The sequence below is a fragment of the Dromaius novaehollandiae genome, chromosome Z (genome assembly GCF_036370855.1).
Source record: "Dromaius novaehollandiae isolate bDroNov1 chromosome Z, bDroNov1.hap1, whole genome shotgun sequence".
NCBI classification, from domain to species: Eukaryota; Metazoa; Chordata; class Aves; order Casuariiformes; family Dromaiidae; genus Dromaius; species Dromaius novaehollandiae.
Window position 1 is genome coordinate 66020315 of NC_088132.1, and position 19796 is coordinate 66040110.

Here is a 19796-nt window from a genome sequence, read left to right on the forward strand (position 1 = left end):
AGATTATATTTCTACAATTTAATATATCAGTTAGTTTTGTCATCATCAACACAACATTTGTTTGGATATTTTATTAAGCTATATAAATTGTTCAGTGATCAAATGCTTTCTCATTTTTTCTTCAGATTAGAGGAACAAATTACTAAAATCAGTGCAAGGGTTAAAGCTCATAATATGAAGCATCACCCATTAACAGGGAGTTGAAGTCAGCACAGTTCACTTCACTATTTGGGCAGGTTGGGGTCCCATGTGACAGCTAAGCCTATCCAACGGCTACCTACTGCTGAAAGTGGCCAGGTGGAGGTGTGATGAAGTGAGACTGTCTCACTCAGTGACATCTAACTGTTCTACAGGTTTAGCTGTAATGTAAAACCTAAGTCTGAGTGCACACGGTGTGCTGATGTCCAGAAGTTCAATCACTTTAGATTTTATAATAATATCCTTAGTCCACTGTCCTGGACTAGCAAAGCAATTGATTAACGTTTTATTAGATATCCAATATATTGAATGGGTATAACTAACATTTTACTAATAAAAGACAATGAGTCTTCTCACTTTTCTAACAGTACGAAGCACAAACTGAAAACTAACTTTTCGTTTTTTTGTCTCCTTATGTTTGAAATATTATCTCTAACTTTCAACCAACTTTTTTTCTCACTGAAAGTTTATTCTTCCCATTAAACACGTTTCTAAAAGAGCCCCTATTCAATGAACTTGAAAATACTTAACGAGCTTAAGTGGGCTAAACTCTGGTCTTTAGAGAGATTAAATTCTCTTCAAATAAATTTGTTTTACAATTGAGGAAACAAAATACTTCATGAAAGGAAAAGTAAAAGAATATATCAACTGGAAAAAATATTTATTAATAGTCCCCAGAAAATAGTAATATTTGATCAAGCAATCAAGATACCCAAATATGTCTAAGAAGTATAACTCCAATTTAAAGTGCTTTAAAATAATCTGGCATATCTGTATTATTTCTTGGCATTCAATCAACATTTTCCTTTGTTCCAGCTATAAACTGCACTATTCCAGCTACTTGGAAAGTTGAGATGTTGAAAAAAATAAGCCCAAACAGATGTTTTTTCTTGTATGACACTAATCCTTTCAGAGATAGCCAGTAAAATTTATAACTCATAAACTTAGTCTTCCGTTACTAGTAGTGTGCTTGAAACAAACAGAGTTGGACAATGTTGCCTAATTTGGATGGAGAATGTAAACAGACATTATGACATGGAGACTCTTCCATGTTAAAATCTGGATATCAGGAAAATTTCCAAAGTAAAAATATATCCTGCTAACTCTATACACCATGTGCATATTAACTTGTATATCAAAGTACACTGTAATTAATAACTAACCAAAAAGAGAACTTAGAAGTGTAGGCAGATGAACACACGATCATGGTGTAATCTAGTATATCACCTTGCAATGCTCCTTTACCTAGGGAAAGGCAACCTTGTATTTAACCAGGGGTAAAATGATAATGGTTACTATAGCGACCCTTATTCTCCTTCTAGGCTCCTGTCTCCATCTGTTCTAACTCATCTGAACATATTTCACGCCATTATCTACCTTTTTTGATATCTATTGTTAAACATCTTTACGATCAGCATGATACAAATATATGTATAATACATTTTATGCAGCACAATACATTACGAAGGAAGACAAGAGCAGGTGGTCTAGTATTTGGTTCAGCTGTAATGCAAGCATGAAGTAAAATGTAAAGAAATGTCATACCTTCCAGGGCAAATATTCTCTCTCCCAGTGCTTCAACAATAGTTATGAGGGCTAATTCATCTGAGACATTGAAGAAATGTTTTTCAGTAGGCTCACTGGCAATTGATTTTATTTCCTCCACAAATTTCTCTGTACTTAAATTTCCTCTGCTGTAGCTGCCAAGAATCTAAAAAGAATTAAAGAGAAAGTCAAGGATACATTTTTACCTTAAAGATAAGTTTGAGGCAAGCTGTCAGAGAATACTGGGAAATCATTCTTAACCTTAATTTGTTCTATTAAAACCTCCCTCAAATTTCTACTCTAAATTGATTTAAAGTCATTCTTTTTCAGTGAGAACAGAACTGTATGAGGTCTCAGTTTTTTTCTGAAAATACCGACCATAGCAACCAAAGCAACTGTATGGTGTAATGTCTGCTAACCTCAGCTGTCCTTTTTTTCCCTTCCTTTATAAAATTCTAATGACTTGTTAAGTAGACCTTAGTATAGGGAAAAAACCAAACCAAAACAAAAAACAGAATACACAATTGCAGTGGCTTCTGCATAGGTACTGCTAGTTCTCCTCATAATGCAGTACGTGGACAATTAATGACATGCCTAATTAGGCATAGGATAGTTCTTGCATGCAAATCTACAGCCTTATAAATATATGTAACACCACCACTTGCATTCAGTGTTAATGACTCCACTGAGGTAAAAGACCAGATGTAGTTCCCAGCTTTAACATTGCTGTCATAAAAACTTAGCGTGCCTCAGAACAAAATGACTCACTTTAATTCCCAGACTGAGGAGTACTTAACTGAATTTCATAGAAAAAATTGCTCCAAACACTTACTTGCTTTGAGAGGGGAGTCAGAAACAAAGTTCCACGTCCTAGCATTCCTGGACACTGGAACAATTGAAGTTTGGTTCTAGATAGGAATTTTATTGCCAAAAATTACTGAGTTTCAGTAAGGAATTTTTATTTACTGATCTCTAGCTTTATGAAGAAAACTACTGAAAATTTGTGTGGTACTGCAGTCAACTCTAGCTTTATGGGGGTTTTTTATTTAAAGATTACATCTTTTTTGAAAATGTTTGGTTCCAAACCACCTATTTATAGCCAGCAGCCTCAAGCTGCTTGAGCATCTGGTAACAATATTTTCAGAGGTTTAAGGTAAATGAGGAAAAGGAAAACTTATAACATTTCATTTGTTTTTGGAGTTGGAAATTATTTGCTCTGCATTCAAAAACACGGAGCATTGTAAGAGGTGTTCTTCTTAGAAAACACAAAGAGAGATATGAACAGTGAAAAAAAAATCCAATATACTATGAAAATCAACCAGAGAAAACAGATGATTCCTGAATAGAACACAGGAACAGTAGAGCTCACACAAAATCTGTCCTTAATGTCTCCATACTTGTCTTTATGAGTTAACCTCCATCATGCTCATGCTCCCATTGAGCTGCTGAGTTTGCTTAACATGAAAACAACTTCAGACTCAGTACACAGAACAGCCGTGAATAAACCTGTGTTTTTGTTGGTGGTTTATTTCTTTAAAACATAGTTGGTAATGTGTCTTTAGAAAATGCTCAGAAGATTCAAACTAATCTACTCTGTTCACTCTTGCTGTTAGCAAAAAAGATTAGATTTTATAGGCCCCTCAATCTCTTTCTCCTTTTCTTCACACACACATACCTGTCACCACCAGAAAGACAGACAGATTGCTTTTTCTTGTGTGCTATAAAATCAGAAAGCAAATCTTTAATTTTTTTAAGCTTTTTTACCTCTCCTTTTTTACCTCTCTCAAACGATTATACTTCCATAAAGATTCTGTGAAATAAACTTTTTAACACACATTACATTTGCAAGACGAAACATGCTTTTAAGATTCATATTTTTCACATTACATTTCACTTACAGCAATAGCAAATCTCTGAATGCTTTCATCTTCACAGTTATCAATCACTTCTTTTAATCTGTAGTTGTCATGTGATTCCCCGTCAGTCACAATAACCATTACTTTTTGTACTCCTCTTCGTGCTCCGTGAGCCTCAGTAAAAGCTTCCTTCCTGAAGAGAGTATAAAAGGTTTGAAGAAGGTCAAAGCCAGCATTTAGCGCACACATCATTTTACATAGTCAACCATAAACTAAAACACGTAATATTAACCAGGAAGCTGGAAAAGGAAATGAATATTAACCATGAAAAAATACAAACAACAACAATGGAACTTATATTACAGTTTGTACCCAGAGTTTCACAAGTATTCATTCATTACTCACATATTTGTGACTGATAGCATAAAACAGTGCTGGATCGCGAAGAATTCTTCTCCTACCCAGATAAACTTTTGGCGCCTTAAAAAAACATCCAACTTTCCTTCCCCAGAATCCACACGCAAAGAAAGAGAAACTCTTTCCACCCTATAGCAGCACTTCAAGTGCTCAGATTATTTCTTCACTTGCCAGCACCTCCCCACATCTACAAGGCAAAATTTGATGTTGTGGATGTGGCAGAAGCAGGTTGCAAGTGAGTGGAGGCAGACGGGGGCGACCTGTTGATTTCTACAGCTATGGATGGGGGGAAGAAGCACTAGTGTTTTTGGAAGGCTGTTCTCACAAGCCGGGGCAAGGCTCTGGTTATACATAGGACCGGAAAAAGTGAGGCTGGCTTAGGGATCTGGAGGAGAAGGAAAGGAGCTGAGTTTCCTCTTAGAAAAAGCAGATCACTGCTATATTCAGCTATGGCAGTGAGTTGGTCCATTTTTAGGAAACTTTTTGTGCTAATACTATCACTATGACCATTTTAAATGACTATGGAAACAATTTTCTTGAAATAGACAACAGCAAATTTTCACTGCCCATTTGAGCAAATAGTAGAAACTACTGATTTCAGTGAGTGCAGAATGAGGTCAACGTTGTATGGTTTCGAAAGGGTCCCTCGCTTTCCTGTTTTCTAATTGTACTCTGGTTCCTTATCTTCCACACAGTCCATAACCAGATTTGATGAGCTAGAAGTGGGAATAGATAGCTGCCTGTATCACTCATCTGGGAGTTTGATTTTGCATTTACTGTCCATTCTGCAAAAGTTGGATTTCATTTTGCTTATGAAGGAAGCATTCCTAAGTGTCGATAGTATATCGATACAACAGCTCTTTAATCTCCCAACACTCCAGAAGCTTTATGGATTTGAGATATAACATTTCTAGACTTGCTGACAACTATGGACACAAACTCTACAGCAACCTTAGCCCCGGAAGGAAGATAAATTAGCACTAACAAGTTCTATCTTTTTCCTGTAGAATTCTCCTCTGAAAGACTTATTTCCTCTATCCCTCTATACACACACACAGTTCCTACCTGCTCTGTGTGGACATCAAAAATTTTCAGCACTTTGCTTAGGACTACAAGCATGTTCTGTGTCTTTCTCTTCTCCTACTTCATCCGTTCAAGAGACAGCTGCCTTTTCAAGGTGCTATGCACAACTGCTGTAGAGACTGGACAGTCTGTTATCCACCGTCCTTCTAAAGTTTGTTTACTTAGCTAAAACAAAGTCAGATGTCAGCCACATCTTATTTTCGATTTATAAAATCCAAACTATCACCATATCTGTTTATATTTGTTTCTACTTTATCCAAGACTTCATAGTATTTTATGAACGTACCTTGCTGTATCTATTCCAAGGGCTGTCATAGTCTGTGTACCACCTCTCTGGACTATTCTCGTGGCTGCAGCCATCACATCTTCTGTTGTTGAGTATGTATTAAGGAAAAATTCATGGACTACAGTTTGTCCATACTGAACAATTCCAACCTGAAACATACAGTTCATGTTAAAGATCAACCACCCTTAAAGAAAACATCTGTGCCTTGTCAGCCTCTTTCAGTGGGGAAAATGCCCTTCTGTATATAAAGGCAGGAAAACTCTGTGTGTTTACCCCCCCCCCCCCCCCCCGCCAAATAAAACCTATTAGCATTTGAGCAAGACTGGCTAATGCAATTCAATCTCATTTTTGAAGTCTCTAAATTGTTTTCATTAAAAATAGAAACAAAGGAAGAAGCAGGCTCAAATCCTTACTGTTCCTGACTTGCAGCAATCTGACATGCAGCTCTGCTCTCCTCTACATCATGGCAGACCAATGCCCTAATCATCAATCTCAACTTTTCAAAATAGTTTTCCCTATAGCATACAAGGCTGTGTTTCACTCACACTCTTGTTTCTTTCCAAATATAATACTCCTACATCCAACAGGCTATTTACCCTAAACCTAGACTAGGAATAGCACTGCAATGACAAATCTAGGCCCTCAGAGTGAGAGGAAGACCAATGTGCCCTTGTCTTGATGAGGACAACAGGACAATACAGAACATGACCCTTCTCCCAGCAGGAGGTAAGCCAAAGTAATAAGCCTGACAAGTACTTGAATGAAATGATGGTTCCTGGAATGGAGGAATGAGAGGAAAACTCAAGATGACCTCAGTAAGACAAGTCTGTGTGTGAAAGATCAACACATGTGATTGGAACCAAACCACAAGTGCCTGAGGGAACCTACTGCAGATATGAAATGTAAACTAAAAGGAAGATAAGCAATATTCTTAAATATAAATTAATTTCTCTCATTCATCTCAGTCTGTTTTAATGCTCTGGCAGGTTCTTGATAGCTTTTACTAGGAAGAATCCACACAATGTTCCATTAGCATATTTCAATTTTATGTTATACTTGACAATTTATAGGTGTTATTTAGGATAATGTAGTATTATCTGGCATATTTATGCCTCACTCATCTATTATTAAAAGCACTCTAGCATTTAGGTATTGAAGATCAATAAGACTTGTGATGTTTATGCAGTGATGTTATGTCACTTTATTTTAGAGGTGGCTTAGTACATACTTGGCAATTGCTTTATAGGTGTTTTTTGAGCTCCTTTCATAGCCTCTCAGTTTGTGCAGAATGTTTCTTTGTTGGCATTCATTGCTTGCCTTTAAACCACGAGGGTGACTTGTAGTAAAAGGGTTAGAGTTGGATAAATATCTAATATTTAGCATCAATATCATCCGTATTATAAAAAGCTAATTACATGAGAATATGGATATAATTATAATAGTGCGTGGTAGCCAAATCTATCCTGCTTGATTTCTATATCCTCTGGAAAATATAATCAAATCTGCAAAAAACAGATGTAAGTCCAAATTTACAACACGTTGCATCCTTTTAAAATACTTTAATTCTCTCTCAGAAACATGCCCTTCTCCACCTATAACTGAGAATGCCCAGAGGCTGGTCGGTTCCTGTGGACAGCAGCATACTGATTCTGCACAGTGTGTTTCTCTTGCTCGGTTTACACAAAAGGCTGGGGCGCACACAGTGTCATTGCTCCCAGAAGTGATTCTGTCTGCATCTGAAGCTGAAGATAAAATTCTTAACCCCTTGCCTCCAAGGCACCTATTTTGTGGCATATATCTAAAGCGCGAGAAACACTCTGAGGAAACTCGCTGCGATCATTTCTGTTCTGCAGATTAAGTCCATGACAGAGTTTTCTCTCTCTTCTCTTCTATTTCATGCGGTAGCAATTAGCAAATTATTTCTAACCTGTCATTATCTGACTTTTTCATACAAAAAATCTGAACAAGATACTGCTGGTCATTTAAAAAGATCCCCATTAACTGGTGATAAATGACAGGTTTTCATCGCGCTTGCTCCGTTGGGAACGGGAAGAGTGCCTAATGTGTTCTAGGAACAGGCACAGTGTAGCCAGAGACTGGGGTATGCCTGCAAACCATATGTGTGGATTCACGGACTCCTAATCTGCAGCTTTGAGGATTTATTGGTACCAAGGATTAAACCAACTGTTAGCTGCTGCCAGGATTGGGGTGGAAAGTATCTGCCAGTCTTTCATGATATGTGGAACCCATACAGATCTTGTCTTTTTCCTAAAAGAAGGATTAAGGGCTGAGACACTGATTCATATCATTTCCTCTTTGAAAGGAAATGCTGTCCATGATCACAGCAAGTAAGCATTTTGAGCATTTCCTTCTCAGGAAGTGAATAGGAAGAACATCTGAACCTGAAAACTGCCCTGTGAATCAGGAAGGAAAGGGGTGGGGGGCATGTGGTTATCTCATGGGATACTATTGTTCTGTGGGACCCTTTACTAGCACTAACTCTGAAAACACTGATCATCATGTTCTGTGTATTTCATGGCATCAAAGACGAGTCATTCCTCAGAAGGGGTACCATAAGACTTCCTGGAAATAGCAAAATACAACTAGGCTGTGTCCCAGTCTCCTGAAAGATGATAGAATGAAGTCCAGCTTTTAAAATTAGAATTATATTCTAACAGCTAGTATTAGAATATATTCTAATAATATTATATATATAATCATATTATATATATAATAATATATTATTATATTATATATATAATTATATTCTATTCCATATTATATACATTCTATATTATATTCTAATTAATATTACATTCTAATATCTAATAGCAATGAAGGTTTGGGCTTTTGCAACCTTTTAGTCTAACGAAAAACTATAAATGACACAGACCTTTGTGATGTAAATGTGCCTTTATGGGACAATAAGCTTGTTCAAACTCCATAACTTTAGGAAGACACTAAGACTGATAATTACAAGCGTTGCATATCTTGATTTGCTTGGTTTAATTTAAATCTAGAAAATGCGATAGTATTACACAGAAGGACATAAGTTTGTTCTGCTCCAAGAAGCCTAATATCTTTCCCAGCATTACTGACCACAATCTACTGAACATCTTTTTAGTTCCTAAGTTTATGTTCCCTTCCCTAGCATTTCATGGATTTTATATTACACAAGAGAATAATTTTTTAATTGTCTTAAGTTCCTGTGAAAAAAGTGTTGTAGGAGAGAACAGGCAAGTGAAGGATTGTTCTACATTGAGACAAAACATTTTTGAGGGCAATTATTTATTGTTGTTCTTTCTGTTAGTGAACACAGTTCCTTACTTGGAAAGCATATTCTGGCTTTCCCAATAAATTATGAAACAATTCTATTCATTTTAAAAAAAAGAAAAAGAAAGGAAAACCATTTGTATGGTATGAAGCAATGATATGCTAGGATTTTCCCTATTGGGATGTGGGGGAGAATGAGAAACCTTTTTGGCTGCAGACCACTTAAATCATAGTTAGGGTAAAAGAAAACCAGAGAAGCCTTGGAAAACACTAAAGGACAATACATTATATTGTATGGAGAGCTTGCTAAAAATTCCTGAATCAAAGCAAAGTTGAGTTAATTCCATAACATTTTGTTTGGTCTATGATGGTCCCAGCAACTCAGACAGAAATTACCTTTAAACCATTCTAAAAGCCTTTCTTCATCCTGAATCTTTTTAGTATCTCTTTTATGCACGTCCAATCTTCTGGATATAAAAGCGATCATAAGATCTAAGCTGCATGATCTAAGTGGCACAATTTATCAGTCCATTGATACAGTCCCTTTAGAGATATAATAAGGCAGAGGCCAAACACCTGTAGCTGCCTATGTCATATATTAATGGAACAATAAAACATGTGTGAAAATTTCTGAATGCCATTCCAACATAGCTCTAAAGCTGGAATTAAACATATTAAAGTATTCTGTTTTCTCTTTTGATAGTCTTCTATGACAGAAGGTTGCTCTATATATCCTATATATATGATTAAAAATACACCCTCATATTAAAAGTACAATTATCTCTATAGAAGTTAAAAGACAGGGAGCAAACTGAAAGTGATCTTGCATGGCAGCTACATTAAAATGTTGAATAAGGCAGGGAGAAAATTTTTTTCCTCTTTTTTGTCCCATTTTTTTCTCATTTCCTTCCTTCTTCCCCTTTCCTTTCCACTTCTCTATCTTCACTTTCCCTTTACTTCTCTTATCCCTATTTCAGGATAAGTATCTTAACCAGCAGTAGAGCACTGTGGGTTTTTTTGGAGAACACTGGGAGGAAGGGAAGGAAGTACTGCTGGAAAAAAAAAAAGAGCTGTAAACTTTTTTTGCCTCTGAATCTTCTGGCTTTCACTTTCAAATTTTCCAAACCTGGGACACAGAGGTGTTCTCTCTGACTTAGCCTTTGTTCATGGAAGGGGTAAACAAGAATGGCCAAAAAGGTTCCCAAGCCTCTAATCAAAACATGGTTTTGAAAAAGGTCACACCCAAGCTGCTAAAGAATTATCCTGTAATCACCTCATTCTTTTCCTGTGCAAGAAAACACAATTTGAAGTCAATGGAAGTCCACTTAATTTCAACATGCTCAAAAATATCCAGAAGGTGAACATGGTAATAATCAACTCAAACAGACAGAAAGTAAATAACTATTCCTTTATTTCTACCTCACTGTTCCCAGAGGAAAGGGGAGAGACAAGCCTGCTCTGTCTTTTCTCATCCTCCCTATTCAATAGTCATCTAAATACGATTTGTGAGAAAACAGACGGTGCGGACGGAGGAGAGAGTATAAACTTCTCTTCACTACCTTTGGCTATGGCAGGATCCTCAAACAGGGTGTGCAGAGAAAGCAGAGGGGCCAGGGTGCAGGAGTTGTATTCTGGGGAGGGGGAAAGGTAAGAAGTCCCCCCAAAATTCCATCTAGCTTTTGCCTTCTATTCCCACTTTTTCAATCTTTCTCTCCCCTTCCCTTTGCCATTCTTATCTCTCTCTCAAAAGTTTCTCTTCTTTAGCAGCCAGTTGCCAAAGATTGGCAGGTGCTTGAGTGAATGAGTAAATGTATGTTTGAGAAGAGAGGTAGCTTTCCCAAACCATAGAAAGAAGGGATTTTGTAGCTGGAGATATCTGGATGTTGGGGTGCAGACCAGCAAGTGGACCTTTGGTGTGTGAGCTGCACAGACAAGGCAGGATTCCAGAAACAAAAATAAGAGAGGTGTGGCAATGTAAAAATGTGAGAATTGCAGGGTGAGGAAGAAGGGTGAGGGTGCAGGAGAACTGATTGCCCTGTGTACTACTCACATGAAGCCCTTTGAGTATAAGGCAGTGATGATTTCCATGTAGCCACTGCCCCATGCTGGGAAGTTCGGTTTGAAATATTTCCCCAAGATGTCATGTGCTTGAGTAATCACCAGCTTTATGGACCAAGAAGAATTTTTTCTTCCTTTCTGGTAAATTTGACAAAGTGCTTTTCCCTCTTCCTCATAATATGTGGAAGAATAGTGTGTTTAGAATAACAGGACACAATTGTAAAGTTGAAGGTTTATAAGCAAGCAGATAATTTTATCAGATAGTGTTCAGTACAGCTAACAGGAGAGTTGGGTGGTAACTTCCAAAACCTTTAAATTTGCAAATGAAGGGGATACTCTCCGCAGACAGAGGTATCCTTTACATCCACTCATGTTCTCCTTTGTGGAGGCAGTCTGAGGAGATTCAGACGCGAACTGGAAATTTGGAGTGAACCTGAAGTAGACACTACCCTAAACACTGGCCTGCGGCACGTGAAATATCACAGATGACCCCAGAAATTAATAAATTTTGGGAGGGAGGAAAAGGAAAAGTGAAAGGAAGGCCTAGTTTTTTCCATTACTCTTAATAAAGCTTTCTGTGTTAAAATGTATGCCTGTGTCTGCTACACTCTTCCTCGAGTTTTGTTCAGATTGCTATTTACCTACTCTGTTCAGCAGATGGTGAAACATGTCAGATCCTCAGCTGGGTTGATTGGTTGTAGCTCCATTAATTCTGATGGAACTGTGCTGATTTATAGCAGCTGGGAATTTGGCCTGCTCCATTTTTTATATAAATGCAGCTTCTGCCATTAATAACAAAGACATGTAGCTTTACAGTCACTCATTAATTACGATTTCAAATGTTTACAAGCTATATGCTCAGTGCTCCATGATACAAAATTTTGAACACTGCTTCAAAGATCTTGTAATCCAAGACTATCTGAACCATGTATGTGTGCCTTGGAGGAGTAGTAATGACCTTTGTGCCATGAAGAACAGAGATAATAAGTGTTGGGGAAAGGAAGGAAGTGGGGAAGGACAATGTTCAAACTGCCTCACTTAACTTTTGCCTCTAGATTAGAAACTCAGTTTCTCCAAACTGCCTGAAAAGTTAGGGAGAGAGAGACCCTCCCTGACACAGTTACTTGGGAGCCAAAGACTGACTTAGTTGTGATTCCAGCTATTTTGTTTCCATACTCCACTGCCATAAGCTATTACAACCACAAATGATGCTCTCATCCCATTTCCTGTAAATCCTATTTTTCTGCAAATTAAACAAGAATAAAATATGTACCATTTTACCTGTGTTTGCTGGGGACCTATATCCATGTTTTTCAGGAGACTGTTTAGGAAGGCTGTGACACTCTCCCATGGATAAATGCTGTTGGAACCATCAAGGACTATGACAATATCCAACTGGGTCTTACATTCTGCAACACAAATTGACACATTAGAATTGACACTAACAAGGATCAAATCTATACTCACGCACAGCTCCAGTTTCTGTTGTGATTAGGAACAGAAACATAACATTTCATAGCGAGGCTGAAATGTCCCATTTCACACAAACTGTAATTTAACAAATTTGCATCATATTTTACATGGTTTGGCATTACCTTTATCAGCAAGGCACCTTCTTGTAAGCAGAAATTTAAGAATGGCATTACATGATCACATAGTTGGAGTATTTATCAGTAACCCCTGCCTCCTTCAGTTTCACACTGCTCCTGCTTGATTTTCCAGTGGACCAGGTCTTTAAGATTTTATCTGTATTACTAGATGGGGTATTAGGTCTTGACAGCATACTGTCATTATTTGAAAGGAGTCTTTTGGCCATAAGTGAAAAACATAAGCAACTATTTTTAGCAATTATGTTTGGATGTTACATAGCTCTCTAATGATTGTTTATACTGAGATAAATTCCAAAAGTAGCAAGAATTTAGGTTATATACTGACAATGAAAACATTTACTTAACTTGGTAATGCTGGTAGCTAAGGAAAGTAGTTCATGCTTTTTGGTATGCCTGTGTGTATACATTTGTCTTGCTTGGCACTTTGCATTTTCAGACATACAAGAATTCCCGCGGCATGCATACCTTGCACAGATGGAGCAATGGCCTCGACAGTTTCAAAAGTGGAGCTGACATTAGAGCAAACTCCAGTTGTGTAATGCAAACGCCCACACTTATAAGCATAAAGTGGTCCACATGCCTTTAAAAGATGAAAAAGGATGAAATGTTTGGTATGGTACCTGGGGAAAATACAGACTTATTTTAAAGTCGGCAATAACTCCTTTCTTACCAGAAAGCCTCCTTTTGGGTTAGTCACTAAGGTTGTTCCAAGAGTCATGTTTTCTTTTACTTCCATGACGTTAGGAACTGAAGTAGCAGCTATAAATAGATTAAAATGTTAAGTATTTGAGAACGTGAAAACAAAATGTTAAAGTATATATCCGCTAGCATAGGGCTTCCAGCTTCCAAAATAAAGCACAGACTGACATTGGTTCCATCAAGTATTTTAGCACCCTTCCTCCTCCTCCTTCAATTGCAAAGAACAAGAAAAAATTCTAAGACTGGCTTTTATCCCAGAAAATTTGTCTGGGTCGCTGTCTCAAATAGTTTTCTTGAACCGCAAAAAAGAAAAAAGTAAAAATAACAGCACAATGAAAGCAAGAGATTACTGTTCACAAAGTTTTGTTAATTAGAAAAAAACATTCTTTTTTTTGTCTTGTCCTGATATATATGAATTACAACTTTCATGTTTATATTTTTATTTTACACTACTGACGTTTAGGTTTTTGAGGGAAAAGAGAAGCTAGAAAATAATGGGACATATATTTAGTAGAATTTATATTTGTAGGAAGTCTCTTCTTGTCTGCATCCAGTATCTCTTTGACATGAGCAAAAGAATGATGAATATTTACCTTAACCCTGCTAAGGGGCTTCAGCTTTGTTCTGCCTAGTTAGGTTCTCCTCAAAAGCCTACTGACAGCATTGTAGAGGCTCTTGGCTTCAAAAAGCCTTGGAAGGGGTAACCCATTAAACTGTAATCCACAACCTTTCTGCCAGGACTGCTGACCAGAGTCAATTACTGCCAGTCATAATAATGTTTTGGTAACAGAGCCAACTGCCCACTCTAAAATTATCAGCATGTTTCCCAAAGGGCAATGAGATGCTTTAAAAGAATTACTTCTGAAGTTTACAAACACAACTTCCTTCAGATTCAGCTCCGGAATCCTAAACAAATTTTTGCAACAGAAACAATTTTTTAGCCAAAAATCTCACAGATTTGACATCTATTATTCCTCTGCATGACACAACTTTATTTTCTTTCATACCTGGTAAGTTCAGTTTTATGCAGGGCGATTGGCTGTCCCTTCCTACAGGGCATTTGTATACATCTCCTGTTCTTTTCTCTGGTTGGCCAACTAATGGAGAACCAATAAGTACCCTGTGAATGAAATACATTATCTGAATTTTCTTTATTCTTAAAAGGCATGCAAGTTAGCAAATAAAACTTGCAGAGAGCACAGCTACAGCAAGCTCTACATGAAGAGCAGAGGATATAGCAAGAAAAGTATCAATGATGTTAGTTCAGATACAAGGAAGAGCAGCCATTCTATTTCCTCTGTAACAAAGGACACTGAAAAAAAGCCTGCCTATATACCAAATTACACACTAGAATAACATTAAAAAACCCACTGGAGAATAAAAGGAGTATTGGTGGATGAATGTAATAAATACAAGTAATAAAGGAAATATCTGCTTTATTTAATATCTCCTCGATCGTTAATGTATTCTAGAAAATAATGTATTTTTAATGCTAAGGAGAGACCAAATGCCAAAGCAGATACTTACTATCCAAAATAAGAATTTAGTCTTAAATAATGTAAGCCAGCAGTATAAAATAAATTGTTTTCCCTCTCAGTAATGATAAAATATTGTCATTAAAATTAGTAAAAGCAATTACAACATTTTAAGGCTTTTTAATCCTACCTACAGTGTTTTTTCAAAATTTGATATGATCAGAAATTACTGTTCTCACCCCTAAATCCAGAAAACATTTTTCAGCAGTAAATTCTGCTGTTTAGAGATGGAGACTGTTTTGTTCTCAAATCTTCATTAGCTACACTAAATATCCCAGCACTACCCTGCAAATAAGCTACACTAAAAATCCCAGCACTACCCTGCAAATAACAACTGACTACATTTAATTTGTAAAGAACTCAAATTAAATTAGAATTCACAGCATATACTGGAAACATAGAAATCCCATCATTAAGAATAATATTTCAGCAGGATTTGCTCCTGGACTTGAGTGAATAATTTCTACCTTTAATCATAGATTTAAAAGTCCAGAAAGAAGATCCCTGAATAAAATAATAGGTAAGTATAGGTAAAATATAGCTTATTATTCACAGTTATTATTCTCTAAAAAGAGACAGATGGAAAATTTAAACTGAGTACATAACTCAGCTTCTAAACAAACATACTGGAATAGCTCATTGTGATCCATTAGGTTTTTTTAATTAATAACTTCTAAAGCAAAATAAAATGCTCCGAGTATATGATGGATCTGTCTGATATTTTTCAAGCTACATGTTACGATGTATGTACTTTTTACAATAAAACTTAAAGGCATGCACCACACACTTTTAAGCATCCTTGACTTCCATTTAACTGCAGAGAAGCTGAGTGAGCGTGCTTGACCTCTCACGGGAGATGATCGGTGCTCAGCAGGACTATGCTCCCATGCTGCTCTTTTCTCAGAAAGAGCGAGCAAGCCCTGCAAACAGACAGAAGTGGTTTGAAAGCCTATCTTGTCCGTTTGCACTGCAGATATTTTTAGGGGACTCTAGTTTTCTTCAGAAACAATTGCAGAGAGGTTTACGGAACATCTGCTGCTAAAAAGCTCTATCTTTGTGGTATCTAGGTAGTGTTTTAACACTTGAAGTATCACAAAGCTTTGTATATTTATTTTTAACCATCAGCATGCAGATTTCCTGTTCTATGCATTGCTGTGCTGAAAGAAATTTGAAAGCTTGAAAATTTAACAGCACCTCCAGAGCTTAATGTCAGAGATGTTCAGATCTAGCACACTAGTTTGGACTCTTGTCTTCTTTCAGCTCCTGGAAGAGTAGCCTTTTCTGGCTTGTATTATTTTTTGCTTCTGAAAGGTTTCAGTACACTCTACAACCATATAGCTTACTTTGCAAAATCCCAGCTCCTAGAGTGGATACCATTTCCTGAAGGTCTAAATTAGCTCAAAGATCATCAGCATTAGTCATTCACGATCACAGTGCAGATTTATATTTAAAGATCCTGCAAGCCGTACAATCGAGAACGAGCATTTTCAAAAGCAGACTCTGCAACTTCATTTTATTGGACAGTCTCTAGGGCAAATAGTAAATGTTGTGTCGTTGTGGTGGACAGACTGCCAGAGGCCAACAGGCCCGGCTGGCGCTCGCCGAGGGGATTGGCACAGGCACTGCACGATGATCCGACCCGCAGCCAAGCAGCCGCGTGCTCTTAGTCACAGGCTGCCTGGGGCAGTCACGGGGGTCTATGGAGAATGTGAGATTATTGGGGCAGCTCTTGCAAGAACAGAGAAATCTGCATAGAGTGATGTCTCAGTATTCCCCAACCCTTTTATCATTCAATCGTTAATTCAGTCCTCCAGGCAGTCAACAAGCTGTGACATTTTGTCTGTTTGTTCTCAAGAGCGAAAATCCTTTGTAGCTGCTTATCGAGAGACTGAGAAGCAATGAGACTGGTGAGCACATCAAAATGCAACTTCTAACTTAGGAGAACAGCTACAAGGAAAAGACATGTTAAGAAAGCTCCAAGCACCAATACCATGTAAAAGACATTATTAGTCGGCCAAAAGGGAAGATAGAGCACTGTATTACTAAATATTCTGACACAGAGATCTTCCTACCAGTTAAAAAAACTCAGTGCAGATAACCACTGACAGAAACCATTAGAGAAAATATATAATCCAGATTAGTTAAGTGGAAGCAATTTCACTGGTGAGACATTAACACAGGAAAAGAGAAAAAAATTTATTCAGTAAATTGAAAAAAAGTGGACTCAGGCACAGCATAAAACTCTCATTTCTAGCAGGGTGGTGATTTATCTGCTTTGAGTACTCAGTTATATCTTTGAGGAAATGAATAAAGACTTGAACTTAGCATCTTTCAGTCCCCCAGTCTGTGCAGGTTTCTTTGGGACTGTCAGTCATTTTAAGAAATATGACTGACAGAATCCAACCCTCATTTACAGGGAATACTTACCAATAATAACAAATAAATACCAGTATAATACTACCAATAATAGTATATAAATAATAGCATAGCATCTGAGCCACTGAACATCTGATAATTTGGAGTTCACACTTAAAAACCACTTACCATTTTCCTTCCTCATTTTCATACTGCTGAACTGTGTACCCAAACATGTCTTCCACAGGCCCACTGAAGGTCATTGCATTTTTCACATCAACATTGGAAGAGCCGATGAGGTGAAAGAGAGCTTTAAAAAAAAAAAAATGTAGCAATACGCATAAAACCGAAGACCTTTAAGAAAGCAAGGTTCCATTATGGCCTATTGATGGTACAAGACAACTGTTAAAAGTGGCATTTTGGGCAGCACTAGCTAAGATTTCTAACTTTCTCTTGTAATATGTAATAATTTTTTAAAAAAGATGCAATTGTGGTTCTGTCTATGAAAACTTAATTCCAAATCTTATTCAGCAATATTGTTTCAGCTCTGAAATTAAGACAATCTTTAGTAGCTTAAAGGAAGAATTGCCTGGATTCTGGAGGGATGAAAAACAAGGATGAGGACCTTTTCCCATCTGGTAATAAACTGTGCTCTGAGCTAATTCACACATGAAGTATTTAGTTATTTTGTATTTACCACAGCTGGCAATGGGTTCAGGATGTACTTTCTCACACATACATATGGAGCTTTGAACATATTCAAAGATGTTAGCCACTGGACTTCTGTATCCCAAATCTAAACATTATTTTACAGAGTCCATCACTCATTTCTAAAACACATTTACAATAATAGTTAGCAAAATAACATTAACATTAATAGCACATAAAATGATATTTTAGTTATTTTTACTCACTTCATTTGCATGCATTTCTAATGTGAACAATTCACAAAAAATGTTCCTTCCCTCATTCAAGGTAGTAGTTCTCAAGTTCTGATGAATTTGAGAACTAACTTATTTTCAACTAGTGGCATAAGACACACATAGCAAAAGAACAAAGAAAAGCTTCAGACATACTTAGTTTTACTCTATATGAGAGAAAAAAAGAGTTTTCTCTTAATTCGATTTTAGAGTGCCTGTAAACCTTTCATATTTGGAAGACAGCACAAGAAATTTTTCATATAAGCAGATGTTGTTATCTCAAAAGTACCCGTATATGACTATTTACAGAAATCCACCATTTACCCACTTAGGGAAAGTTGCTCTAAAACAGTGTTGGACTACAATAGAATCAGTCCTCAGAGCACATGCCTCTTCGGACCGATTTCCAGTGCACTAATACTCAGTGACAATCACTGAGGAAAATGCTGCAAAAAATATGACTACACACCACACTTCAGGAAGACAAAGTGGATAATGCAAAAATCCCAGTGTGAAGTGATAATCATATCCCACTGTGAAACTCATTAAGAAGCCAAAATTGATATTTATACATAAAAATAGGGTTATTTAGCTTTTATTCATTCTATTTTTTTTCCTGCAGTGATCTCTCCACCCTTGTAATGTTGAAGTTGATTTCAAAGCCAACCACTGGCTGCCCTGCTGCAGAGCTGTGCGCTTAATCCTCCACAGTCAGAAAGGAGCCGCATTTGTAGAATGTCTTCAACTTGTCATAAACATAGTCAAACACAATTTCAGAGAATTAATTTCAGAGAAGCATGATCATTTGCTCACATTTAACAGCTACATAAAAATATCCAAATCCATAATACTCCCTGCATGTTGAAACATCTAAATAATGTCCAGATACTAAAATACACTGTGTTATTCACCACTGAGACGATGATATTGGCATAGAGAGCTTGTTACTATGATTAAGCTCCCAAATGGTCAATGTTAATCTGTCTCTCTTAACATCTCATTTCCTGTACAATGTTGTAAAATTATCACAAAAGACTATTTAACAGTGAGTAGGTATTTCCGGTTTCACTGGACAGCAAAAAAAAAAAAAAAAAAAAAAAAAAAAGCCACCTTTTGTGTTATTTTAGTTTTTCTCCCTCCGATCAGAGCCAGGAAATACAAAGAAGCAAACAAATTTAAGCAGAGTATACTTTTATTCCTTAGAAAGATTCATGGCAAGCAGTAAGAATATTCCCTCAGATAGACTGAGGGAAATAATTTGCTGGAAAAGTAATTCATTCATCTATTTTCTTCCTTAGACCTTAAAGTTTTCCATTAAACAAATTCTGCTATGCCTGTTCATGCACAAGAAGCGTTTTCCTCAGTTACTCTCTGACCTCAAAGCATAATTAAACTGACAAAATCTGCCTTTTGAAAAATCAGTACGTTAACATTGGTTCCAAGCTATTCTGTTAAACCTCAGGGCAAAAATAATTGCTGCTGTTATTTTTGAAACTGTGTTGGGCTTCAGGCTGCTTCTTTTAGACTCCCAAGTTACCTCTTCAACAGTGAAACAGTTCTAATCAAACATTCTGCTAAAGCAAGGATCTAAGTTCCTTATTTAGTCAAAGAAGAAAAGTAGATGCCAAAGCGTCACCTTGCCTCTTAAAGACCTCCAGAAGCCTGCTCACTTTAGCCCCCAAATAAGATGGACAGAAGCACCTTCTAGAGGTCTTCAAAGACATGTTTCCTCCCCCTTGCTTGCCTTATGATGACATTTAAAACATATTTTAATAGGAAACACTAAAGGCCACAGATTCCAGCTCACCTCTTCAAACACATCCTCCTAAAGCTACCAAAGGTGACCCATGCATTCGGTGCTCTGTGTGCTCCATCGCGACTCCATCATCTGCTGACAGGGAATTTCTTCCCAATAATGAAGTATGGACAACTATTGTGATTTTAATGATATACTCGCTATA

General features: G+C 37.0%; 1 protein-coding gene across 1 annotated transcript in view; it reads right to left on the reverse strand.

The window, feature by feature from the left end:
* Positions 1 to 19796, reverse strand: part of LOC135325015 (integrin alpha-1-like) — a 75042-nt gene that overhangs the window by 29411 nt on the left and 25835 nt on the right. The window contains exons 3-10 of the mRNA XM_064502328.1: positions 17105 to 17225; positions 14033 to 14145; positions 12997 to 13085; positions 12792 to 12906; positions 11998 to 12125; positions 5386 to 5534; positions 3642 to 3792; positions 1744 to 1909 (exon numbers count right to left, since the gene is read on the reverse strand). Of these exons, the coding sequence (XP_064358398.1) occupies positions 1744 to 1909; positions 3642 to 3792; positions 5386 to 5534; positions 11998 to 12125; positions 12792 to 12906; positions 12997 to 13085; positions 14033 to 14145; positions 17105 to 17225 (1032 nt within the window). The remainder of the gene's footprint in view (positions 1 to 1743; positions 1910 to 3641; positions 3793 to 5385; positions 5535 to 11997; positions 12126 to 12791; positions 12907 to 12996; positions 13086 to 14032; positions 14146 to 17104; positions 17226 to 19796) is intronic.